Here is a 26,500-nt window from a genome sequence, read left to right as displayed (position 1 = left end):
CCTTTGAGGGACCAGGAGCTCCTGCAAGGGCCCCCCAGCCCCTGAGTTGGCTGCACGTGGCATCCGTGGGGCTCCCGGGGAGGACGTGCAGCCTTCTGTCTGCAACCCCAACCTCTGCTTTCCATCAGCGCCCACCCCTCCAGCCCACAAAGGTCAGCGCTTAATTCCCGGCAGTTAAGCTTCTCACTGTCTTTAAAATTGGTTTTTCATTATGAAGATAACAGAGCAGTAACATCTGAGCACCAGGGAGATAAAGATAAGGGCCCATGAGGCTTCCTTGGTTGTTTGGCAGAAGCACAGAACAAACCCTTTCATCCGAGAAACCAGGCTCCACGTGTAGGCTCAGATGTGCGGGGCTGAACCCCCAGGCCACTTGCTATCTGTCGCTCGGGGGCTGGGCTCACGGGCTGTTCCCAGAGCCTCTGAACCAGGTGGTGCGGGCAGTGCTGGGCCTCAAAGCCCCCTGGACTGCGGACCACCTTCCCGATGGTTGAGAGGGTTCACAAGCTGATAGAGACGAAGCGACAGATAAGACGGCCGCGTGGACCTTCACCCCTCTTGCGGGGAGCAGTGGAGCCACGGCGATTACGAAACGCCCGAGGAATCTGTCTTCCCCCCTCTGTGGACCGGAGCTGGAAAAGCCAGATAAGCACCTGCGTCGCTGAACCTTTATCTCGACTCTCAGGCTTTGCAGATCTGCTGTCAACCCCCGTCAGCCCTGAAACCCCGTCTGTGGGTGTGGGCCGTGCCCCTTACTGGTATCGTGGTCGAGTCCGGGGGTCCGGCATCCGGCTGCCCCCTGGCAGGGCCTGCTCAGGCAGAGTGCGGGGGTCCCCAGACCAGCGCCCCCTGCCCAGCTGGCACTCAGGCTCAGGGGCTCAGACCCACCCGTGTCCAGCAGTGGCCTGACCTCTGCGCGTTGCTTCCCCCCCCTTGTCCTCCCCCAGGGTCTTGGCTGGGCCGCGTGGCTTTTGCACACAATGCCTGAGCTCCATCTGCTCATTTAATGCTGAACTAACACATGTGCCGTGAAGATTCAGAACCAGGGGCTCCAGGGCGGCTGTTTCTGCCCTGCTGGACTGGCCCTGAAGGTCCAGGCGAAGGCCTGAGCGCAGAGCCGCAGGGACATGGGGGCGTTTGTGTCATGGAAAAACACATGAATCACGCAGGTCACTGTTTGCAAGCGCGTTTAACTTGTCAACAGTATCATGCCCTGACCACCTCCGTCTCGTTTCGACCTTCGTCCTCACCCATCAGCAGCGGTTCCCATTTGTCCCCACCGCCCCCACAGCCCCTGACAACCAAGGACAGGCTTTATTTTTATTAGCATTGTAGCAACATGCGTAGAATGTACAGTTACTGTCCTAACCATGTTTAAGTGCACAGTTGAAACATCACGCTGTCCGCCTCCAGAAGGTCCCTATCTTTCCAAACAGAGACTCTGCCCCATTAGCCACTCCGTCCCCCGCCCCCCAGCCCCTGGCCCCACCGTCGACTTCCTGTCTCTCTGGATGTGACCCCTGCAGGGGCCTCCTGTGAGTAGGATCACGCAGGATTCGTCCTTGTGTGTCTGGTGTATGTCACTGAGCGCAGTGTCCCCAAGGTTCGTCCACATCCCAGTCTTGTCAGCGTTTCCTTCCTTTTAAGGCTGAGTGAGATTCCACTGGGGGCGGGGCAGGGGGCACGTGGGTTGCTTCCACCTTCTGGCTGCTGTGAGCCATGCTGCAGTGCACACGGGTGTGCAAACATCTTTGAGCTCCGACTTCCCGTTTTCTTCTCCTTTCTTCATTGTTTGGAGGATCCGTCCAGGAGTGGGATTGGCGAACGTGTTCTATTTTTGATTTTCAAGGACCCTCCATCCTGCCTTGCAAGGTGGCCGCGCCGTCGTGCGTTCCCACCAGCCGTGCACCAGGCTCTGGCTGCTCCACGCCTGCCCCAGCACTCGCTCGGTCTCTCTGGCAGCTGCCGACCTGATGGGTGTGGGCGCCTCACTGTGGGTTCACAGCTTGCTGATGAGCAGTTGAGCATCTTTGGATGTGCTGGGGGGCCATTGTACGTCTTCTCTAGAGAAATGCCTTCTTTAGCAGAGTTAGTCACTCAGTCGTGTCTGACTCTTTGCAACCCCATGGACTGTGGCCCGCCAGCCTTCTCTGTCCGTGGGATTCTCCAGGCAAGAATATTGGAGTGGGTTGCCATTCCCTTCTCCAGAGGATCTTCCTGACTCTCCTCCATTGCAGTCGGATTCTTTACCGTCTGAGCTGATTTCTTCTTTACCGATTTTTAATTGAGTGGTTGCTTAGGAACTTGATTTTAGAAATAAATTTAAATTTTGCAAATAGTCACTGCCAATGGCCACTCCACACCCATCGCCCTCGATACACACAGGGGGCCCGGGACCTGCTGCACAGCAGGAGGGCATGGGCTCCCCCTGGGGGGCTGCCTGGATGCTCAGAGCCCCCAGGTCTACCTCCCCGGCCTGCTTCCTGCAGGCATGGAGTCTCAGGTCTGTGCCCTGGTCTCAGCGCCCAGCTGCTCAGAGGCCTCTGGTCTGTGAGGCTGCCCGCAGCTGGGAGGCGACCTTGCTGTGTCTGAGGGATGGTGGCTGGGTGGGAGGGGGGTGGGAGAGGGCCCTCACCCCTCCGGTGGTGGCGGTCTTGGCAGAGGTCCCTGGTGGGAGGACGCCCCCTCCCCCATCTGCAGAACGGAGCTCAGGGCTGCATCCTTGACCTCTGCTCACATCCGGGCACACGGGCCCCACGTGGGGCCGCGGATGGGGCCTCCGCACCGCCTCTGCTATCAGTGGAGGAGTCAGGTGTGCTGGGGGGCTCTGGGGGGCGGGGCGGGAGCCTGAGCTAGACTGGGAAGGGGGGCGGGAGGCGGGAGGAGCCAAATACAGAGCACTGGGGACCGGGGGTGGGGTGTGTGCCTCGAGCCAATGGGAGGCTCTGGGAGGCCCAGGGGAGCCTGACCCTCCCTGGGCGTCAGGGGCCAGGCCAGGGGCTTGAGCAGGGGGTGGGGGAGGGGTCGGCCGTTGCCGGGCCCTGGGGGAGCCGGAGGCCTCTGCGGCTGCTGTAGGCCCGTGCGGGTCCTGGTCTGCAGAGACGGCTGAGCCGTGGGCCTGCCCCTGCCCAGGGTGGAGAAAGCCCAGGGCGAGGAGGGCGGCTGGGCAGGGGAGAGGTCATCCTCTGGGTCTGATTGCTGACACTAGAGGCTGGACTCACTGGCTCTCCCTGGAGCCGAGAGGAGTTGTCCCTGCCCTACCCTGGGCCTCTTGGCATTGGGCTGGGGGGTCTTCTGACTCAGAGGTGGTGCCACAGGACGACGTGGGGTCAGCCCTCCTACAAGCCCTGGCCCACCCACCCCGAGCCTCCACAAATGGACAGTCGAGCCCAGTCAAAGCTCCGGAGCAGCCCCCAGCCCAGGGTGGCTGGGACCAGAGTTCCTGCCCTGCCACAGCTTTGGGCCTGCCTGTCTGCCCTCCTGGCACCTGGGTCAGTGAACAGGGGGCTCCAAGAGATGGTGATGGCCCAGGCCACAGGGAGGCCCCGGGTCCCAGTGAGCAGCACCCAGTCCTGGGGCCCTGGACCTCGGGGAGGCTCTGGGTCCCAGTGTGCAGCGCCCAGTCCTGGGGTCCCAGCTTTGCCCCAGGTGCCACCCTGCCCAGCGCATGGGGCTGGTGGCATGGAGAGCCTCTCACCCCAGGGCACGTGTGTGCCCACTGCCCCAGGACCTCCCCTGCCCAGCACGCTGGTGGCGACACTTTGATGAGCACTGCGGCTGGGTCTCGGGCTCGCGGTGACAGGGTGAGGGCCCCCAGCAAGCAGCCCAGCCTCCAGCTGCATTCCAGACTCAAACAGGATTTGGGGATTAGCCTTGTTTTAAATTATCCCTACACCTCACTCCTCCAAAGGAGGAGTCCTGCAGCCTGAGCCCACCAGCCCCAGGAGGGCCTGGGTAGCTCTGAGTGTGAGGCTAGGGTAATCAAGTGGAGGGAGGGGTGGGGAGCACCCCAGCAGCATCCCAGGAGGCGCTTCTTCATCTGAATGTCTGTTGTAAGCTCTTTTCTTATGGTCCTAAGACTTCTACTGCATTGAATATACTTAGGACGTGGCTGAAGAATGTATTTAAGTGATTAAAAACAGGCATCAAAATAAGAGAAAAATCTCTTTCGTGGTTGATCAACCCAATGGTGTGTGGATTTGCAGAGCTGGGGTACAGGCTCTGGGGACTGCTCTTTGGGGGAAATCTGTCCGTCCCCTTAGGGCCATCAGTGGGCCCATGGCCCCCTCCTCTGTGGAGATGCTGGCATTTACTGGTGTCTCAGCTCTGGGGACCTGGAGGTGGTGGCTCTGTGGCCCTTGTCATGAGGGCCAAACACGGAGCCGGACCATCCACACCCGCCTCCGTGCACTGCTGGGGCCTCCTTGGCCACCATCCGCTCATCACACTCTCTTAGGACCGGCTGGGCCGGAATCTTGGGAAACACACGTACGAGACAAAGCCCTTGTCCCAGGGAGCCCCAAGCTGCTCATCCCTTCATTCGGCAGAGCCAGGTCCAGGCCACCAGGGCCATTAAACGTGGCCCCCGCCCTGGTGGGCTCAGCCACCCTCTAGGCCCCAAGGCCACGGGGCCAGCACGCGTCCACACCCTCGAGCTCCACTGTCCCAGGTGCCCCCAGGAGTTCACACCCCACCCTGACCAACTCGGCCTTGCCCACCAGAAACCTTTTCACAAAAGGAAGCCGGTACACTTCCCCACCTTTTCTCCCAGCACGCCCTGAGCGTGCCCTAGACACACTCTGGGTGCTGTATGCCAGTCTGACTGCAGAGCCCTGGGAAACACCCTCCACCGTGGCTCCCTGGGGAGGACAGGCAAGGCCGGGCGTGGGACCCGGGCCTGTGCCCTTCCCCGTGGGAGCCGAGTGCTCTGGCAGGGCTGGGCCCCCGGGGGGAGGACGGAGCAGGACAGCAGCTGCAGACAGTGCCCTCAGGCCTGTCCGAGGGGGCCTTCTCAGAACTTCCTTCCTCTACGAGGCCGAGGAACAGCCCATTGTTGGTGCCCCACACCTCGCTCTGACTGTTCAGAGCCCCTTAGCATTTCTTTTGCATTTAAGAGGGCTATTTCTGGGTGAGGGGGGACCGTCTTCATGGTTTTGAGAGGGATGGCGTTGAATCTATGGATCACTTTGAGTCGTTGAGTCGTATCGACCTCTTAACTGTATTAAGTAGTCCAGTCCGTGAACATGTATTCCCATTTATTTGTCGTCTTTCATTTCTTGAAACAATCGTTTTCATTGTACAAGTCTCGAACCTCCTTAGTTGATCCATAAGTCCTTTTTTTTTTTTTTTTTTTTTGCTGCTAGTGTAAATGGAATTGTCTTATAGCGTTCTTTCCATATTGTTCATGGTTTGTGTATAGAGACGCAAAGATTTTTGTGATCAACTTCCCTGGTGGCTCAGATGGTGAAGAACCCGCCTGCAGTAAGGGAGACCCAAGTTCCATCCCTGGGTTGGGAAGATCCTCTGAAGAAGGGAATGGCTACCCGCTCCAGCATTCTTGCCTGGAGAATTCCATGGACAGAGGACTCTGGCGGGCTACAGTCCATGGGGTCACAGTGTCCTACTCTGCTGAATTCATTATTAGATCTGACAGGTTTTTCGCATGGAATCTTTAGGGCTTTCTATACCTAGGATCATATTGTCTGTGAACATGGATAATTTGACTTCTTCCTTCCCGACTTGCCAGTGTCTCATTTATTCCCTAGCAGCCCTGGCCGGGACTTCAGTACGGTGCTGACTAGACGCGGTGAGCGCGGGCGCCCTCGTCTTGGTTCCGAGCTTGGAGGAAATGCTTCGAGCCTTTCCGCGCGGCTGCGCTGTTCACTGTGGGGTTTTCATTTGTGACTCTCGTCGTCCAGTGGCGGGTCCCCTCCGCGCCTCGTTTGATTACAGTTTTTATCCTGAAAGGTGCTGAACTGTGTCAAGTACTTTGTGTTTTTACGTCTTTTGTGATCAGGAGATCACGTGATTTTTCCCCCTCCATTCCATTAACGTGATGTATTGTATTGCTTGGTCTTCATGTGTTGAACTGACCTTGCATTCCGGGTGTAAAGCCCACTCGGTCATAATGTCTCACCTTTTCTCTGTGGTACCGAGTGCGGCGGTGGGCCTGGGCTTGGGCGGCTGGCCTGTCCAGGTGGACGATGCGGCAGACGGGGGCCCAGGCCGCCTGCCCCCCCACCCCCACACGTTTTCTCAGCAGAGGCTCCTGGCGTGGCACCTACCCCAGGTGCAGCTGCAAGGTGAGCTCACACGCCCTGCCCCCGCAGGAGATCGTCCTGGTCGTGTTCTTCGGGACGGAGTATGTGGTCCGCCTCTGGTCAGCTGGCTGCCGCAGCAAGTACGTGGGCATCTGGGGCCGGCTGCGCTTCGCCCGGAAGCCCATTTCCATCATCGGTGAGTCACATCTGCCCCCTAGAAGGTACACCCCAAGGTTTCCAGACACAGGCTGGGCACCGTCCCCTGGAATCTGGCAGATAGACCCCCATCACACACACCACCAGGCAGAGTCGCCTCCTCCAGCTGTGAGGGGCTGGAACCCAAGGCCAGCGGGGTGACTTCCCAGGCGCCCCGATCAGCGGCCAGGTCTTCTGCCCCCAGATGCTGCTGACAGGGCAGGGTTGGGGTCTGGTCACACTCAGCACAACCTGAGTGTCCACCGCCCTCAGCAGCCCACGAGCCAGGGCTGGGCGGGGGGCTCGGGTGGCCTTGGCATGTGCCTGGGATGGGGGCCCGGCCTCCCCCTGCGGGGCCCTGTCGCGCTGACTGCCAGCCTCTGTGCTGGCGTCTGGCTGCCCGGCTGGTGACGGCGGCTCTGCCCCCCAGACCTCATCGTGGTGGTGGCCTCAATGGTGGTCCTCTGCGTGGGCTCCAAAGGGCAGGTGTTTGCCACCTCGGCCATCAGGTAGGTGGGGCTGCGGACCGGCGGCGTGTGGGTGCGAGTGCTGGGGGGCAGGCTCCGGGCCCACGCTGAGTCAGGTGCAAGCACTGGCCCTGGGAAGCAGGCTGGGACCCCAAGGTCTGGGGGCCGCAGTCTGCTGATCTGTAAACTGGGGTGATCCTGGGGCTGCCCCCCAGAAGGCCATCTGGCAGCCCAGGGAATTGAGGAACGTGCGGGTTTGGCTCCAGGCCTGTGTGCAGCCCCTGCCCTGACGCTGTGCCGCAGGGCCGCCTGGCACCCACAGGGGCCTGTCCTCCGCAGGAAGGGGGAGGGCAGCGTCGATGGGCGGGGCAGGGGTGCAGGGCCGCCTGGCGCCCACAGGGGCCTGTCCTCCGCAGGAAGGGGGAGGGCAGCGTCGATGGGTGGGGTGGAGGCACAGGGCCGCCTGGCGCCCACAGGGGCCTGTCCTCTGCAGGAAGCGGGAGGGCAGCGTCGATGGGCGGGGCGGGAGTGCAGGCCGCCTGGCGCCCACAGGGGCCTGTCCTCCGCAGGGGCATCCGCTTCCTGCAGATCCTGCGGATGTTGCACGTCGACCGCCAGGGGGGCACCTGGAGGCTGCTGGGCTCCGTGGTCTTCATCCACCGCCAGGTGTGTGGTCGGGGGGCACGCAGGGCCCTAGCGCAGCCTCAGCTTGAGCCAGCCCGGCTGTCCCCACCCCGCCCCCTGCCACCGAGGGGCTGGAGTCCCTGGCTGGCCAGGCAGGTGGTGTGCCCACGTTCCCTCAAGCTGGGACAGGAGACGCTCGGGTAGGTGGAAAGATGGATGTGCAACGTGGGAGAAGCATCAGGATGCCCAGAAATCTGAACCTGTGCAGATCCTGAGCAGCCCTGTGAAGGCGGGGTGGGGGCCAGCCTGAACCCCTGCGTGAGGCCCGTCCCTGCGACTCCCCAAGGTCCTGCGGGAAAGAGCTGGGTGGGCGGGCCAGGGCAGTGGCTTCACTCCTGGACGGGGAGACCCGATCTCACCGTCGACAAGTTGGGGAACCTAGATTATTTTCCAAGCCCAACGTCTGCCTGTCAGACATGCTGGCTTTTAACGTGGAACTTTCGGGTAATGGTTGGAGCTGGTCTCCGGCAGGACCTCACCCCTGCACGTGATGCCTGTCTGGGGCACATCTGCAGGGCCCCCGGGCGCCCGCGGGCGCTGGCTGACCGAGCGCCCTTCTCTGTCTGTCTCCAGGAGCTCATCACCACCCTGTACATTGGCTTCCTGGGCCTCATCTTCTCGTCCTACTTTGTGTACCTGGCCGAGAAAGACGCGGTCAACGAGTCGGGCCAGGTCGAGTTCGGCAGCTACGCGGACGCCCTGTGGTGGGGAGTGGTAAGTTGGCACCTCTGAGCCGTGAGATCACTGCACACCCCGGGCCCGGACAAGTGGTGGGGCACAGCGTGTCGCCCCGGGTCCTCAAGACCCGCCCCCCCGCAGGCTTGAAGCCTGCACACAGGCGTGTCGTTGGGCGGGCGGCCGGGTCCCACACTGGACGCCCGGAGCCTAGCTGTCGCTGTTGTGGGGCCCCTGACGTTTCTATCTGTGATCCTGGCTTGGCGGAGGGAAGTCTGACGGGATGGAAGGCGAGTGTGCGAGGGCCACCTGCTGGGGATGTGGCCGCAGGCGGCTCCAGCTCCTCCCACAGCCCTGGGCAGGGCCCTTCATCGCCGACCACCCCCACCCCTGCCCCGAGACCCCCGCCACCCCAGGGCCCACCTCTGTGCGGCTCAGCGCCAGGCCCCCCAGTGTCCCTGCGCTCAGGAGCTCATGGTCAGGTGGCTGACAGAGCCCACCACACCAGGCCGGGGACCTCGGGAGAAAGCGCCGAGCTCCCCCATTCTGACAGGGCGCCTGGCCCGCGTGTCTGGCGCTGGCTGTGGCTGGGGCAGTGTGCAGGGTCCCCGGGTTCTGCTCTGGGGGGCAGAGGTGGCACTTGGCCTGGCCGTGGATGGCTGCAGGCGCCTCAGCCAGGGCCAGGGTGTCTGAGCCACGCACACCCCCCACCCCATCCTGGGGCCTGGTTGTAATAGGAACCCAGCATCACTGGTGTGGGACCTCAGGGCACGGAGGACGCCCCCCAACAACCCTCCACTTGGGCCTTGTGGGGAGACAGGTCCCAGGCTCTCCTTTAGTCACAGGGTGGTCAGCAGCTTACTGGCCTGGGAGCGGCACGCGTGGGGTCCCGGTGGCCTGGACAGACCCTGGCTGTGGAGGGCAGGTGGGAGAGTGGCCCCATCTCTGGGGCATCAGCCGGGCCTGGCCCCTCTCCCTCCTCCGCAGGGGGCACTGGACCCAGTGCCCGGGAGCGTCCAGGGCAGCCCGAGCCGCAGAGCGCGTGACGCCAGCCCCGGGTACGAGATGCCCGAGGTCAGGGGTGGCTGATGGAGCCCCTTTAAGTCGGGGGCTGGGTGGCTGATGTCCAGGCCTGCTCAGCCCGGGAGAGGAGGGGGTCTCAGGCTGCACCCACGAGGTGGGGCTGAGGCCTGGGGGCAGCGCCGGCTCCACGGAACTGCAGGTCCAGGCTGAGCTGGGCCCTGGACATGTCCACTTCCGACCTGTTTCCTTCCAGAATGGTGGCGGGGTGGGGGACTCTGCCTCTGCCCAGGGCCCCCACCCTCCATGGGGAGGCCTGTCCCTGCTGCTCTGGGTGGGGCAGGAAGCTGCTCACGTCTCCATCCCCACCCCCAAGAGGCCAAGGCCGGGGCTCCTCATGTTGGCCAAGTCAGCATTTTTTTTCTGGAAGCTTCCAACATGCCAGGCTGCCCGGGAAAGGTGAGGATGTGCCGACCTGCTCTGATACTGCCTGCGGGCTGGGGCATGGCTGGCCCCCCAGCAGGTTTGGAGGGAGGGCACTTCGTCCCCTGCTCCGGCAGGGGAGGGGTCACTTTCTGGTAACAGGCAGGGCCTGTGGAGGGACACACCATCCGGGACCATGAGGATCCCCAGGGCCAGACGGCGCGGTAGGAGGCGCGTGGGTGTGGGGTGGGGGGGCTCGGCTGGTGAGCGGTGCCCGGCCCCGGCCCCCCCGCCCGCCTGCCTTCCCGGCCTCTCCCTTGGAGCTGCCCCCGGCCTGGCCCCTGCGGGCCCTGCTCCCGCGCGCACACCTGTGCAAACATCCGCCCGCCAGCCGGGAAAACGGCCCCTTTGTGCCCAGCTTGGCACCGGTGCCCCGGTCTCGCCGTCAGCTGCGGCCCCGGCCTGGCCATTGTTCCCTCGGGCTCGGTGCCCCCGCCACCCGGCTCCGGGCAGACGACCCCCATTTGCAGCCGTGGCGCCCCTGCAGCTGTTCAGGCGGGCGGAGCAGGCCGGGCTGCAGTTTGGGCTATGCCCCCGGCAGGTCCTGGACAAGCAATCAGGACATGCGAACGGGACCGCCCGCGGTGGGCTTCAGGGCCGGGCGGCCCTCCCCCTGCGTGGCATTGCTGCGGGCCACCAGGGCAGTGAGCCCAGCCCGCACCCTGAGGCTCCCCACCTGGGGCGGATGGCCCAGGGCCTGCCTGCAGGCTGTGCTGCTGCTGGGGACTGGCACAGCAAGGCCTGCTGGCCGGGCAGGCTACCCTCCATGGGCACACAGCATCGCCCCAGACCAGCTCCTCTGGCTGGACACGGGAGACGGACCCTGCGGTTGGGTGTCTGGGCTGTGGGACAGGCCCTGTGCTGTGCTTCCTCTGCAGAGCCGGGGGTGGGGGCGGGCTGGGGGAAGCCTGCCAGGACCACGTGTGGACCCACTGGGCAGGCTGCAGGTGCCCCGGCACCCTCAGCACCAGGCTTGGCCGGATGAGTGGATGCGCCTGGGAAGCGGTCGGTTCTGTCTGGGGCCCACGGGGTGCCCACAGCAAGGTGAACCACCAGAACCGTGCTTGCTCATGCTTCTGGAGACTGGGAGTCGAGATCAAGGCTGGCTGCCTCCTGAAGCTCCAGGGGAGCGTCCTTCCCACCTCTCCCAGCCTCTGAGGCCCAGGTGCTCCAGGGCCTGTGGGCGTACCTTCCTTCTCCTATGGGGAAGCCGGTCAGTGGGTGCAGGGTCCACGCGAGAGCTCAGGACCGTCTCCTCTCAAGGTCATTAACCCAGTCACATTGACAAAGACCCTCTTTCCAAACAGGCCTGTGTTCCGAGGGCCCAGGGGCACACGGACGCTGGGGGACGCTCCACCGCCGGGGACAGCACTGTCCCAGGTGGACTCACAAGTCGGTCCTCCACTCACCGAGCCTCGGTTTCCAGGCCGGGGTCGCCTCCACTCCCCCCGCCCTAGGTGGGGCGCCCGACGCGGGGGCGAGAGCTCCCCACCCCCTCCCAGCGTGGCGCCCCACGCCTGGCTGCTGAGGTGTCGGGGAGGATTTAAGACTTTCTTCTCTGCCCTTGGAACAAAATGCGTTTGTTTGTATTAAAGTTTGAGTGGAGGGAAAAGCAGCCTTTGCAAACACGGGCTTCTCTGTTTAGCGCCCGGGGGTCTCAGATCCGGAGGTTGCCAGGCTCTGTTTACCCCTGCACCTAAATTTAGAACTGGGAGTGAAAAGGGTGGAAGCCGCCCTGCGTTCCACCGCTGTTTAAAACTGAGTCTGACTCCGGTTCCTTGGCTCCAGAAGGTTCTACTTCCCAGGCCGGACTGTGTCCTGGCAGGGTGAGGCCAACAGGTCTGGGGGCTGCATGGGGGGCTGGGTGAGGACAGGGCCCCCAGATATTCACAGGCAGGGTCTGTGGGCCCCGCCCAGTGTGGGGGCCCGTGTCAGGCCCTCCTCTGGAGCTGGGGAAACTGAGGGCCCAGGGAACAGTGGGCTGCCCCCCACCTGACAGCGTCCAGGGCTCCTCCCCTGCCTGGACTCCGTGCAAAGGAGGGGGTGCCCTGCAGCTTTGATGGGAGGGTCCACAGGACCCCAGGCCACCGCCAGCTCTGAGTCCCTCCTGCACCTGTCATGGGTCACGTATGCGGCTGAGACTGTGGGCGCTGAGAGCTCAGCCAGAGAAGGGTCTTCACGGCCGGGTGTTGCGGGTTGAGTAGGGTCCACAGGGCGGGTCCGTCTCTCCATCCTTACCGTCCAGGGATGGATTCTTACGTGGACTCGGCAGGCCCAGTGAGGGTGGTTTCAGGCCTGGTTTCCTCTGGGGTGGGGTTCAGCCCTTGTCATCTGGAGAAAGAACTTTCCGGCTTCAGCTCGAGTGAAAGAAGCACGGTCAGCATCCGGAAGACAGGCAAACAGGAAGCAGTGAGGTGACCCGGCCAGGAACTGGGGTGGAGCCTCGCTGACCTGCCGAGTGACCCTGGGCCTTGCTGGGTGTAAGGTGGGTGCCCACTTCCGAGAGCCGGGGGAGGGCCGTCAGCGAGAGCTCGGAGAGCCTACGGTGTCCGGGGTGTGCTTTAGTCGCTCAGTCGTGCTCGACTCTTTGTGACCCCGTGACCTGTAGCCCGCCAGGCTCCTCTGTCCTTGGATTTCTCCAGGCGAGAATACTGGAGGGGGTTGCCATTTCCTTCTCAAGGGGATCTTCCTGACCCAGGGATCGAACCCGGGCCTCCTGCATCGCAGGCAGATTTTTACCGTTTGAGCCCCTGGTGCCCAGTGAGGGCTCAGCAAAGGCTGGTTGTGCATTTCAGGGGCCGTTACTGCTCACGGTTCTCCTGGTGGCCCCGCAAGCCAGACGCCAGGCGGTGACCGCCCCCAGCTGATTCACACTTGCGTGTCTGTGGCCGCCAGGCGGTGACCGCGCCCAGCTGATTCACACTCGCGTGTCTGTGGCCGCCAGGCGGTGACCGCCCCCAGCTGATTCACACTCGCGTGTCTGTGGCCGCCAGGCGGTGACCGCCCCCAGCTGATTCACACTCGCGTGTCTGTGGCCGCCAGGCGGTGACCGTGCCCAGCTGATTCACAGTTGTGTGTCTGTGGCCGCCAGGTGGTGACCGCGCCCAGCTGATTCACACTCACGTGTCTGTGGCCGCCAGGCGGTGACCGCGCCCAGCTGATTCACACTCGCGTGTCTGTGGCCGCCAGGCGGTGACCGCCCCCAGCTGATTCACACTCGCGTGTCTGTGGCGGCCAGGCGGTGACCGCGCCCAGCTGATTCACACTCGCGTGTCTGTGGCCGCCAGGCGGTGACCGCGCCCAGCTGATTCACACTCGCGTGTCTGTGGCCGCCAGGCGGTGACCGCGCCCAGCTGATTCACACTCGCGTGTCTGTGGCCGCCAGGCGGTGACCGCGCCCAGCTGATTCACACTCGCGTGTCTGTGGCCGCCAGGCGGTGACCGCGCCCAGCTGATTCACATTCGCGTGTCTGTGGCCGCCAGGCGGTGACCGCGCCCAGCTGATTCACAGTCGCGTGTCTGTGGCCGCCAGGCGGTGACCGCGCCCAGCTGATTCACACTCGCGTGTCTGTGGCCGCCAGGCGGTGACCGCGCCCAGCTGATTCACACTTGCGTGTCTGTGGCCGCCAGGCGGTGACCGCGCCCAGCTGATTCACACTCGCGTGCCTGTGGCCGCCGAGGTCCATCACGCCCTTCAGCCCTGCTGGTCCTGAGGCTCCTGCTCCCCGTGGCCCACAGTCATGTGTGCATGTGTGTGTTTATGCCCCTAAGCATGTGGGCCCTTCCTGACCCCTCGAGGCTGGCAGCAGGCGCGGGTGGCCCCGGGCACACCGGGCAGCCTGCCCTGGGGCCAGGGCAGAGCTGTGACCATCTCAGTTTCCCCATCTGTAAAATGGGGTGGCAGCAAGTCTGCCTCTGAGGGCCAGCTCCCCGAGAGGCCACGATCCCAGGAAGGAGGCCCTTCTTCCCACTGCTTCAGAGACATCCCTGGGGTGACAGGGCCTCTTGACCCAGCTGGTTCTCCCCGCAGGCACGTCCCCGAGGTCCTGTGTGTGCGGGGCACTGGGGCCTGCAGGGGTCAGCCGCCCTGGCCACACGCGCTCAGAGACTTGGTTGAGGACGGTCATGGTTGGTCGTGGTCAGCTGTGGTCCTCGCTCTGTGATCCCTGGGAGGCAGGAAGGGCCGCCGAGGAGATGTCTGCGCCGGGCGCCCAGGGCAGAGTCCGGGGCCTCTGCTGAGGGGCTGTGGGCCTGGCCCTGCCGAGGGGTGGATGTGGCCTGGGCAGGGCCCAAGGGCCCACAGCATCCTGCCAGGGGCTGTGTGGGGCTCCCTTGTGCCCCCCAAAGGAGGGAGAGAGGCAAGCCCCCGCCCCTGCGGTGCTGGCCCCACGGCGCCCTGACCCCTGCGCCTTCTCGGCCGTGGTGATCACAGGCTGGTTTCCAGAGGCAGAAGGGGTGCTCGCATGATGAGGAGCCCTGGGCCTGCATGGGTTTTGGTGCTTTTATTTATGATTTTCCTCGGAAAGGAAGCGGGCTTGTTTGGGGCTATATGTTTGCTTTTGTTTTTATCCCGAGTTTGCAAGCCTGGCTGGGTGGACTCCTCATCATGCGAGCTTCTATCTTTTCAGCCTCCTCCCTGAGGCTGGGTGAGGCCTGGAACCGCCCCCAGCGCAGCAGCCTCTAGCCTTGGGTTTGTCCTCTGCACCCTCCCATCCCGGCCTCACAGCAAGGAGCCGGGACGTACAGCCCTGGTTTGGGGCCACCGCTCATTCAGCAGTGGTGAGACCCCCGTCAGACGGTCCGGAGCTCACGGCGTGGCTGCACGTTGGCCGGACCGTGCTGCACCCCTGGTACGAGCGCTGTGGGTCCACTTCTGTCTTCGCCCCCACTCCTGGCCGCCGCTTCCCACCCTGGACAGATGGCCGTGGCCTGCAGGGTGGCGGCAGGCTGACCACGTCCCCAGTGGAGCCGGGCTCCTAGGCTGGGCCTCCTGCTCCCCCCACAGCCCGCTGGCGTCCATGAGGCGGCTTTAGAAAAGAGGAAACGGAGTGACACCGTGCGGTGTATCGGGGGGACGGGCAGGCCCTCTGGAGTCTCCAGTCCCGGGTCTGTGCCCGGGGGACGTGCAGCTCGGCATTCCGGATCGCCTGCCATCGGGGGCGAGCACACAGGCCGTAAACAGCCCATTCCTGAGCTGCTTGTGTCTGTAAATTCAGGAAAAACAAACAGCTCTGTGGGGATGGGCCGTTTCCTCCGAGAGCTGGAAGGATGTCGTTAACTTGACAAAGGAGGTCTGTGACAGGGTCTGAGGAGCCCGGAGCGTGCCCTGCACCAGGGGGTGGGGGACACCTGGCCTCCCACACCGCGGTCCTCACCCAGCCTCCGAGCCCAGACTCGGTCACTCTCACTCCCCGGGGCCTCTTGCCTCTGCCCTGGGCTTCCGAGCCGTTGCGAGTACCCATCTCCTTGTGGACGACTGTGCTGGTCTCTGTCTGTGTGGACACATGCAGACCCTTCTGCAGAGCACGCTGAGTGGCCTGGCTCGGGGGGCCTGACTTAGGGGAGGCCCAGCCACCCGTCACAGGGCTGTATGCATGTGCTGACAGGACGAGCTGGGACTCTGGGCACCCTGGGTCCCCTTGCCAAGCTCAGAGCTGACTCCTCGAAAACCCAGCAGGCAGCCCACGGCCCAGGTTCTGGCACCGGCAGGCACAGCCAGGGTGAGTCCCGAGGCCCTGGGAGCCAGCCTCAGATGCCAGCAGCAGGCGAGCCTGTGGCGGGATGGGGGGCGCAGGGGATAGCAGTCCCCACCCCGCTGTTCCGGCACACACCCTGGACGGACAGCAGCCCCACCATGGACAAGACGGCTCGTCTGGTTCTCCCAGAAAGAAGGGCGCATGAAGCATCTGGTGCCCAGGCTGGCGTCTAGAAGCAGCGTGCCATCTGTGGCCAGGCTCTCTGTGGAAGATGGGCCTGGGATGGGGGCTCCTGGCCTCCTGGGCGGTGGGCCTCCTCGGCACGGGGTGGGGTGGTGCAGCGAGGCCGAGCTCCCGTGCACACGCCGTGGACTTGCTTCCTTTGTAGCATTAGGTTTGGGCTCCAGACCCTGTGGGCTGGGGCTCTGGCCTCGGAGCTGCCCAGCCCATCGGTGCAGGGCTCTCTCCCTGGCCTCTGTATGCATGCAGCAGGTTTCGGGTGGAGGGGCTTCCGGCTGGACAGACGCCCGTGCTGAGGTTCTGGGGCTGATCGCCACCTGCTGTCCTCCTGCCCGCAGGTCACGGTCACCACCATCGGCTACGGGGACAAGGTGCCACAGACGTGGGTGGGGAAGACCATCGCCTCCTGCTTCTCCGTCTTCGCCATCTCCTTCTTTGCGCTCCCAGCGGTAGGTATGCTTCGGGTTGGTGGGGCGTCTCCATGGCCCCTCAGCCTCCTCTGGGTTCTGGGGGCTGGTTGGGGTGGGGGCCACCCCGTGAGCAGACACCCAGAGGTGGCCCACTCAGACCCCTAGCTTGCTCTCCACACGCAGGGTCTCTGGAGGCACTGACCTGGTCTGTGGGGCCCGCGGCACGGAGCCGGGCCCAGGGCGCCCAGTTTGCCTGCCTCCCACTCCCGCGTCTGCAGGGCGTGAGCCTTCCCTCTGTCCTTCCAGGGGATCCTCGGCTCCGGCTTTGCCCTGAAGGTGCAGCAGAAGCAGAGGCAGAAGCATTTCAACAGGCAGATCCCGGCGGCAGCCTCGCTCATCCAGGTGACGGCCTCCCCGCCCCGCAGCCTTGGCAACGTCGTCTGGTCGTCCGTGTGGCCTTGTCACCCGGGGAACACGCACCGGGTCTGCTCGGGGAACCGAGCATGGCCCTCGGCCCCCAGCACGGCCGGACCCTCTCCCATGGACCCCCTGAAGGGTGGAAGGGCGGCGGGCCACGGCACGGACTCGCCTGCCCGGTGTAAGCCCTGTCCCGGGAGCTGTGGGATGATGCCAGCCGGCTGGTGGGAGGCACGGTGCTGGGGAGCCCAGCTCCCCCTGTCCTGCAGGCCAGGCTCAGGGACGAGGAGGCGGCCTGGCCAGTCCTGCTGTGCCTGCTCCTCTGGACCTGTGGCCTCTGGCTGCAGTGGCCCCCTGAGTGTCTGCCCTCAGCCTCATCTGTGTGGGGGCAGGTCTGGGAGGGAAGCAGGAGTCAGCAGGTGGCCGTCCCCCAGGGGGTCAGGGCCTGCCTGTGCAGCACCCACGGGGCTCGGTCCTCCCGGCGGGGCCCGGTGACCCAGGAGCGCGGGCCACCTTCTGGACCTACACCTTTACCTCCCAGAGGCTCGCGTCTCTCCAGGGCCGAGGCTCAGAGCGCCGGGCCTCTGGGGGTGGGGCAGGGGCTGCAACTGCCCTGAGGCCCCTTGTCCCCCCGCCCCCAGGCTTCTGTGACGAGGCTCCAAGCCCGACAGCAGTGGGGAGAGGCAGGTCCCAGAGGCAGGCGGCCCTGAGCCCCTGGACGTGGGCTCCAAGAACAGCCTGGAGCGCAGGGCAGGCCTCTCAGTGCCAGTGAAGCCTGGGCACAGGGACCACTGGCAGACGGTGGTGTCCCGAGGTGTCCACCCAGAGCCTGGGAGCAGCAGGAGCGGGCCTGGGGCTGTGGACGGCGTGGCCGGGCGGGGCCGGGAGCAGGGCCATTGTCTCGTGTCAGCCCGGACGCGGGCCCCTGTGCCCATCAGGGTGGCCCAGCCCCCAGGGCTGAAGGACCCCTGGGCTGCAGCAGCAGCAGCTGCAGCTGCAGCTCAGCGGGGGGTCTCTGCCCTGTCCCTCTGGAGCCTGTCCGGAACCACCGCCTGGGGCCGGACGCTAACCCTGGACAGGAAGGAAGTGGAGGCAGCGGCCCTCAGGCTGGGGGCTCGGGCCCCGCAGCTGGTTTTATGGCTCCACAGCGTCTCTCAGGGAGACCATAAATCAGGCAGCAAATGGCCCGCCTGCAGGAGGGGGTCCGTGGACTCCCCGCGCGGTGGGTGTACAGCCTCGCGCATGCCTCCCAGGAGATGGGAGAGGCCTGGAGGGGGATGAAGGGCAGCTGGAAGCCCACCCCTGCCTCAGGGGCCGGGGCATCACTGCCCAGGAGCGTGTCCCTACCGCGTCTCCCTGGCTCCCATGGCCGGCAGCGCCAAGGCCCTCAGGGTGCGTTCTCCTACGAGCTCCTGGCCACCCTCCTCATCCCCAACACCCTGCTTCCTCCAGGTCACCCCACGTGGCAGCTGCCAGGAAGGTCTCTAGGCCTGAGACCTTCACCCACACGCCGTCTGGAGGTTCCCAGAAACGGGGTTCCTGGGGGGCGGGTGGTGCTGCCTCCTGGACACTCAGTCCTCCCTCTGCTGGCCTGAGGCCCTGCCCCTTGGCGCTCCCTGCGAGCGCCCCACCACAGCGTCCCGGGGGGTGGACACAGGGACTGGGGTTCGCAGGCTTTTGTGCTGTCTGAGCGTTCGCACCACCTGGGGAGGCGGGGGCGGACTCCGAGCCTTGGGAAGGGGCTGGTGGGCAGGAGGCCCCGAGGCCCAGCCAGCAGGGGGCCCAGGAGGCGGTGTGGCTGCAGGGCCTGCACGTGGGCCTGTGGGTGAGGTGACAGCCGCCCTTCCCGCTGGTTTCAGACGGCCTGGCGGTGCTACGCAGCGGAGAACCCGGATTCCTCCACCTGGAAGATCTATGTCCGGAAGCCGTCCCGGAACCACGCCCTGCTGTCCCCCAGCCCTAAGCCCAAGAAGTCCGCCATGGTAACCACCGGGTTGCTATTGGGGGGAGGCCGCGTCACAGCCAGGGTTGGCCCTGACCCTTCAGTCCCGCGCAGCCGCGTCGTCGTGGGCACTGGGAGTGTGCACCACGCTGGGCTCCCGCCATCCGGGTGGCCCAGGACTGGCCCCGCCAAGGCCAGCGCTGGGCAGGCCCAGAGGAAGGCACCACGGGGAGAGGCCCGGCTGGATCCTGGCCAGCCCTGCCGGCGGGGTGCTCTCCACAGGCCCTGGGTGTTGGGCTGTCTGTGCCGGGCAGGTGAGTGGCAGGGTGGCCATGGCTGCCTGGCTCAGAGAAGAGGGCCTTGGGGGTCTCGGTATAAGGGAGCTGAGGCAGGCTCAGGTGTGAGTCCCGAGAGTGCAGGGTGACTGGCCCGGCAGCGGCCTGCCTCCGGCCCGCACCCACACCGCCCTGGAGAGACGCCGTCTCCCAGGCGCTGGCTGCCTGTGAAGCCTCTGCACCCGCCGTTTGCTCTGCCAACACTTCTCCCAGACCCCAGCGTCGCCGGCTCGCTCACTTCCTCCCAGTCACCACCTCAGAGATGCGTCCGCTGTCCGTCCGTCTGTGCACCCCGCTGCCCCGTGCTCTCAGCCCCACCGGCCACAGCCCTCATTGTCCCCTGCCCTGGGGCGCACCTGTCTGCTTACTGTCTGCCAGTTTCTGTCCGCCTGCCCCCGAGGCTGTGAGCTCCCGGGGGACCGCTGGCAGCACCCCACACTGCAGCCCCGCCCGCCAGTGTGTGAGGGTCCTGGAGCCCGGCCCTGGCAGGTGCCCCGAGTGTGTTGCCAACAATGGTCAGGGGTCAGCAGAGGGCCCCGGCAGGGGATGCGCAGGACCTAACTACTTCCTGTCTGGATTTCTAGGTAAAGAAGAAAAAGTTCAAACTGGATAAGGACAACGGGGTGAGCCCAGGCGAGAAGGCGCTGGTGGTTCCCCACATCACCTGCGATCCCGTGGCGGAGGACCGCAGGCCCGAGCCCTTCTCGGTAGACGGCTACGACAGCACTGGTGAGGAGCCCCCCCTCACGGTGGGAGTGGGGGTGGGGGTGGGGACGGGCCCTCCCTCAGCTCTGAGCAGGGCTGCCAGGGCCTGGGGGGTTGGGGCGGCCTCGTGTCCCCAGCCGGTTGCTCTTGTCCTGGGGATGGCTGGCACTGCCACACCTGCTCCGTCAGAGCAGGCCCTGTCGCTCATGGAAGTCCTGCCCTGCCCTGCCTTGGGCTCTGGGTTTCTGGGAGCCAGGCCCTGCCTCAGCCATGCTAGACACCTGGCGCCCAGGCCTGGCGGAGAGGAGGGGCCCACGGTTCATGTAGACCCCTGTCCCAGGAGGAGTGGGGCTGAGGGTCCTAAGCCAGCCTGTGTGTGCCCAAAGCTGGCCCCTGCTCAGCTCTGCAGCTCTGCTGTCTGTCTCCTCCGTGTCCACCTCTCCCCTCTTCCTGGGACCCCCAGGGTTCCAGTTGGCACCAGGACATGCCAGTGTGTCAGGGGTTGAGGCTGGTGCCGCTGTCTCAAGTGTGGCCGAGGGGGCCGAGCCCATGTGGTGCTGGTGGGTGCCTGGTGCCCTGTCCGCCACGTTTGTGGGTGGCTAAACCGTGACGTGACCTCCGTGTCTGGGCACGGCCTGCAGAGGGCAGGGTGCTCTGGGAGGAGCCATGGCCCGTCCGTGCTCCTGAGGCTGTCTGTAGGCGTCCTCTTTGGGAAGCTGGGTGTGCAAGACCCAGCCTGGGTGCCCGGGGTCTCCTCACAGACTGTCGGGCCCCTGGGATGCGCCACCCGCCTGCCCGCTGCCGTGGGCACAAAGGACGATTGTGCCCGCCGTCCGGATCTGGGCAGGACCATTGTCACCACGCAGATGGGGCTTTCTGCGCACACTAATGCTCAGGTCGGCACGGGGCGGAGCTGCGCTCGCTGTTGGCTGAACAGAGCCCCCGAACGCGGCGTCCATTCAGCCCGCACGGCATTGTGGAGTCCTCCGTGTTGCCTGCGGAATGTTAATGAGGGAGCAGGGCCGGGAGTCAGGCGCTTTCTGTGGAATGGCCTCGCACGGAGGGCTTTCTCCTTCTTGCCAATGAGATAAGTCCACCCAGCCCAGAGCTGCCGGCCGGGCCCGGGCACGCAGAACGCCTCTGCCCAAGGGGTCCCTGATGCACCCACCCGGCGGCTCTGGGGAGCCCTGGGGTGGGAGCAGGGGCGCGCCTCCAGGGTAGACGCTGTCACAGGGACAGGCCCACAGCCCCACTCCCAACACTGGGCACCACCCACTAGGCTGCACCCAACTCCCACGCCAGACCCTGACTTGAACCTCTCTGCTCCACACACAGTGCCTGTCTACAGCACACACCCCTAGCCCTGCCCACGGTGCCCGCCGCGCCACCCACAGAGCGTCCACCCACATGCCTCTCCCCGCCGCAGGCAGGGCTCTCTGTCTCGGGCTGGCGGCTGCTCGGGCTCCTGTCCTGTGACCCTGGGACCCCGGGTCCCAGGCACAGCCGGTCTGTGGGTCCCAGAGCCCTGTTGAATCTGCTCTAATCCCCGGACGGTGGCCCCATCTACAGGGCCAAGGAAGGGCCTGGCAAGCAGCAGGACCATCTTGGACAGAGGTGTTCAGGAGCTGGCTGTTCCTCTGCATGGTGACCTGGATGCGGCTTCCCGCGGTTCCCCCGCCTCCTTCCTGTGGGGCTCCCACACGTGCGAGGGCTCTTCCCATCTGTGACCTTGACCAGGCCGGTGGCCCTGGGCCTGAGTCATGACTGGAGCCAGCAGGTGCTGGGCGGGCCAGATGGCAGAAGGCCACGGAGCAGGAGGGGCCACAGTCAGCTCTGTGCCCTGTGGGATTTCCTGGGGTGGCACCCATGGAGCGGTGAGCAGGACTTGGTCAGGACCCACGGGCAGGACTTGGTGGCAGGTCAGCTGGGAGCTTTCAGTGATGGTGTCTCGGTGTGGGGAGCGGGGAGGAGGCAGAAACCAGCAGGAGAGGGGACCTGCGGCCTCGGGGGTTCCCCGGGTATCGGTGGAGTTGGGGGCAGCGTGAGGTCTCTGGGTGAACAGAGCCGTCTGCTCCCAACACAAGGACTTCAGACAGAATTTCAGAGAATGAAGGGCGGGAGCCCACGTGCCCGCTTTGTGGAAGGACCACGGCGATGCACAGAGACCTTGCCTGCTCCAGGGGTTTGTGGCGCCCTCACGCCGTGTCCCACCCACCAGGTCCAGCCTCTTGCCTTCCTGCGAGTGGAGGCTGTGTGAGCCCCGCCCCGGTACTGACCATGGCCTGGCCGCCTGCCTGCCTCCGGCGCCTGCACCTCCCTGAGCAGCGAGCAGCGGGCAGGACAGGCTCTCGCGCCAGCACCCTCCCGCTTGGTGGCCTGCTGCGCCGTGTTTTGCTTCGACTTTGCAGACTGTGCTCGGCATTAGCGGCTCATTGTTGACAGTGGAGGCTCGTATTTGCTGACAGATTTGCCAGTTTTCTGTGTCTCGGTTGGCGTTTAATTTCCTTCTTCCTGAAGCCGGTGCTCTCTTCCGGGACAGGCTGTCGATGGCCCACTCGGTTCCTGCTTGTCTGAGATTTCCGTATTTTACTTTTGCTCTTGAACCATGGTCCAGCTTGCTAGAACAATACAGGTTGAGATCTGTATTTTCTTTAATTTTTTTAAAAAAATTTTAAATTGAAATATAGTTAATGTACAATGTACCAGGCATACAACAAAGTGAGTCAGATATATAGATATAGATATATGTCTTTGTCGTATTCTTCTTCACTGTAGGATATCAGAGATTTGCATTTTCTCTGGACGGGCTGGAAGTCCACCACCAGCTCCCAGCTGGTGTGCCCTCTGGAGCTGACCAGCTTCTGTAGGCGACCCATCCTCTCCTCTGATGACCTTGAACCCCTTCTCTTTGACTTTGGTGTTCTGTAGTTTCACAACAAGGTGCTGTGACCCCTGACTCTGCGGGTTTGTGTCTTTCATCAAGGGGGAGATCGGCCCTGCGGGGTCACAGCCTGCCGCCTGCCCTGACTGCTCTGGTCTCTCCTGGAAGTGTCAGCTCAACCCTCCCGCGCAGTGCTCCTCGCCGTCTCTGGTGCCGCCTGTCTCTGTCACGGCGCTGTGCCCTCAGTGACGCTGTCTGGTCTCCTAGCTCCTCACCCGCGTCTCAGTTTCCACCTGTTCTTTCTCTCCCGTGTGTCCCTGTGTGAGGGTCTCCTCTGCTTGGTCTTAGCATCCTGTATCTTCCTCGTGCGTGACGTCATGGCTTTGAGCCCCGTGAATGTGCCGATCCCACCCTATGCGTCCTGGAACATCGTCAGCTGCGCTCATGGAAGAGTCTGATTCTGTTCGCAGCGGCCTCTCTGATGCTCGCCTCCTCAGGGCTGTGGGCTGAGGTGGTGACTGTGGATGTTTTGTATGTGTGGGTTCCTCTGCGCTCCGGTTGAGGGGACGCTGCTCCGGAGAGGCGACCCCGTGAACCACAGCAGGACCTGCGTGCAGTGGGCGTATAGGTGTGGGGCTTCCCAGACAACCTGTGTCACAGGCCCTGTGAGAGCGAGTCTGAGCACGCCCACCGCTCGCACTCTAGGCAGACGGCCGCTCTCCCCGCTGCCGGCCCGTGCGAGCGTTCGCCCGGGCTTTGTGGTGCTTTGTCCGCGTCTGCCCTTTGGCTCTTGGTCCCTCTTTTCGATGTGGAGCCTCAGCTGCCAGTTCCTGCCTCACGTGGTTTCAGGTGCAGCCTCTTCCCTCTGGGGGCTGCACGGTCCCCACTGTAGCTGCTCAGGTGGGCAGCCCAGGCAGCCTGTGGGTCAGAGCCAGGACCGCCTGCCTGCCCTCTCCACTGGGAGGACACGTGCCCGGAGCCAGGTGAGCCCCGTGGTGCCCGCAGGAAGTGTGCTCTGTTCCAGAACTTGCAGAGAGACGCTGTCCACTCCTCTTGCCAGAAACGGAAGTCCTCCTCTTGGAAATGGACAGAGCTGCTCCTGATGAGAGGTGGGGCGTCCCTGTTGGCGGAGGCTGGGAGGGGATGCTCCAGGTTGGGACTTCTCTGTGGATCCCTTGAATTCTACTTTTAACACAGACTTGGAGACCCACACCTCAGATACCGAGTCACAGTGCTGTGGGCAGGCCAGGGACGTGTGTTGGTAACAAGCCCCCGGTTACCCTGCAGCTGGTGGCCTGGGAAGCAGCACAGCTGTGAGAACAAGGCGCTGCTTCTACAGCACCTGCCACACGCCGCCTTGGCCTCACCTGGGTCTAAGCTGCCGTGCTCAGGACTGAACGGGCTCCAGATGCCCTCCTGGCATCCACCTGCCTGGCCTGGTCTGAGGGTGTGGCATTCTCCTGGCTCTAGACACCACACTTCACTCACGCAGCCCCAGGATCACGGGGAAGTGGTGTCATGAGGTCTTGCAGGCCAGGGCCTGTGACCCCTGCAGTAGGTGTGGGGGTCAGGATGGGCCTGTGGCCCCTCCAGTAGGCGTGGGGGTCAGGATGGGCCCTGTGACCCCTGCAGTAGGTGTGGGGGTCAGGATGGGCCTGTGGCCCCTGCAGTAGGTGTGGGGGTCAGGATGGGCCTGTGGCCCCTCCAGTAGGCGTGGGGGTTCCAGATGGGCCCTGTGGGCATGTCCTCACGTCCTGGGTCAGAGCCTTCTCGTTGGCCCTCTTCCCTGCTCCTCACCCCTAGCCCCTCCTCTCAGCCCCAGGGCTTCGCCAAGATGGACTCGCATTCTCTTCCACACTGCCTTCCCCTCTGCCGTCTGCCCTGGGCAGTCAGTGAGCAGCTTATCAAGGGTACCTGCCTCAGGCCCACTCAGAGCCCTGGGATCCCCGTCCCCTCGGGCTGTCATCCAGATGCCCCGGGTGTCTCACGAGAACCTGGCCCTGACGCATCTGCCCACTCTGCCCCCTGGGCGGCATCCCATCTGCACCATGGCCAGGCTTTTCCACCAGGACCCCTTTGCCCAAAGGTCACCTCACCGCTGCCCACCTCTTCATGACCAAAAGCTGTCACTCCCAAACTTCAAGCGTTTCCTTCTTTTTTTTTCTGATTAAAAACGTGGCATATGCTCCTTGTGAACCTCTGAGACACACACAAGAGAACAATGAAGAAAAGCAAGCTCTGGTTGTCTCAGCGCCCAGATAGCAACTGCCGAGCTCTGGACAAATGTCCTGTCTCCTCACTTGGAAAGAACAGACACACCTGTTCCGCCTACACTGTCCAGTATTGTTCCTACTTCTATCGCTTCTGATGTGATCGTTACCAAGCATCACATTAAATTCTTGTAGAAGGGATTTTTTGCTCTTTCCGCTCACACGTGTATGCCAATGGTTTCGTGTTCCTGACGTTCTGTCTTCGGAAGGGTCTGCAGGGTGACCTGGAAATATAGTGGGCAAGGATTCCGTGACGTGTTTCTGATTTTGCTGAAATTGGATTCAGTATTTTACTACTTCGATTGGCGGTGTTGCTGGCTTTTAAACTCTGACGAAGAAGTAAAATCCCCAATTAGAGAATATTTAGAAAACTAAGAACAGAAACACTCTGTATCAGATCCTATAATCTATAAAGTATTTAAAGATGACTACTGGTTCATACGATCATACAATGTATCTAAATATGACTTTAAGTCCAATAGCCAAAAGCGAGAAAACAATGAATGACATATAAAAGGCGGAAGAAACAAATCCAGGATTAGAACTGGAGATTTTAACACAGCTATCTCAGAAGCTGACGAAACAAGTAGACAGAAAAGCGGTGAGGATAAATGCGTGTGTGTGCCCAGTCACGTCCAGCTCTTTGCGACCCTGTGGACTGTAGCCCGCCAGACTCCTCTGTCCATGGGATTTTTCAGGCAAGAATACTGGAGTGGGTTGCCATTTCCTCATTGAGAGGATCTTCCTGACCCAGGGATTGGACCCTTGTTTCCTGCGTCTGCCACATTGCAGGAGGATTCTTTACCTGCTGAGCCATCAGGTGTAGCCCAGAATAATCCTTTCAACCAAGGTGACCCAGTGAACACTTGCAGACAGTCGTTCTAGCAGGAGCACAGCATGTACTGTTTCCGAGGGTACACAGAACACTCACGAGATAGACGCGGGTTCTGAACCCTAGAACAAGTCCCCGTCCATTTAAAATGATTCAGGTGATACGTACAGTACGTGCTCTGACCATGGTAGAATCCAATTGAAAATCAGTAGTAAGAAGAGCTCTGGAAAACCCTCACATATTTGGAACCTGAATAACATGCTTCAAATAGCACAGGGCCAGAGAAGAAATCCAAATGAAAAACCAGAAAATACTTCCAACTTGATGAAAAAGAAGTACGGCGTGTCAAAATCTGTAGGTGCTGTTAAGGGCGGCAGCAGCACGAGAGCAGGGCCCAGCCAGCCGCGGCTCCTACCACAAGAAACCCGGAGAAGAGTAACACACTAACCCCAAAGAAGCAGGAACAAGAAAATGATAAGCTCAGAGCAAAATGAAACGGAACACACAAAAACAAAAATGCATAAATAATGAAACAAAAATACGATTTTTTAAAAAGAATATCAATACAGTTGATAACCCTTTACCCAGAAATATCTGGAGCAAAAGAGAGAATACACAGAGTATCAGGATTGCAGGATTCGGTACAGATTCTACAGACGTAAGAAGGATCATAAGGGACCAGTCTGTAAATTCAGCAACTCAGATGACATGGGAAAATGTCTTGAAAGATGTAAACTACTCAAGATAGATAACCCAAAGAGTTCTCTGCCTGCTGATAAAATCAAAGTTATAGCTCAAAACATCCCCCTAGACATTCTCCAGGACCACGTGGCTTTACTGCTGAATCCTGCCAAACATTTAAGAAAAAAATAAAGTCAATTCTAGACAGCATTTCCTGGAAAATTAAAAATTAGGCAAGAGTTCCAAGCTCACTATAAGTTTTACAGAAATTAACAAAACTGAATCTGAACTCATATGGAAATGCATT

The 26,500-nt window shown here is 62.8% G+C and overlaps 1 protein-coding gene across 2 annotated transcripts in view; it reads left to right on the top strand.

Moving 5' to 3' along the window:
• Positions 1-26,500, top strand: part of KCNQ1 (potassium voltage-gated channel subfamily Q member 1) — a 379,149-nt gene that overhangs the window by 88,626 nt on the left and 264,023 nt on the right. For both annotated transcript variants that reach the window (NM_001205441.1, XM_024987363.2), the window contains exons 3-10: positions 6,330-6,456; positions 6,886-6,964; positions 7,492-7,588; positions 8,180-8,320; positions 16,059-16,169; positions 16,437-16,532; positions 18,407-18,529; positions 19,409-19,553. In NM_001205441.1, the coding sequence (NP_001192370.1) occupies positions 6,330-6,456; positions 6,886-6,964; positions 7,492-7,588; positions 8,180-8,320; positions 16,059-16,169; positions 16,437-16,532; positions 18,407-18,529; positions 19,409-19,553 (919 nt within the window). The remainder of the gene's footprint in view (positions 1-6,329; positions 6,457-6,885; positions 6,965-7,491; positions 7,589-8,179; positions 8,321-16,058; positions 16,170-16,436; positions 16,533-18,406; positions 18,530-19,408; positions 19,554-26,500) is intronic.

The sequence above is a fragment of the Bos taurus genome, chromosome 29 (assembly GCF_002263795.3).
Source record: "Bos taurus isolate L1 Dominette 01449 registration number 42190680 breed Hereford chromosome 29, ARS-UCD2.0, whole genome shotgun sequence".
Taxonomy (NCBI): domain Eukaryota; kingdom Metazoa; phylum Chordata; class Mammalia; order Artiodactyla; family Bovidae; genus Bos; species Bos taurus.
Note: the sequence above shows the minus strand (reverse complement) of the source record. Positions and strands in the feature narration are given on the sequence as shown.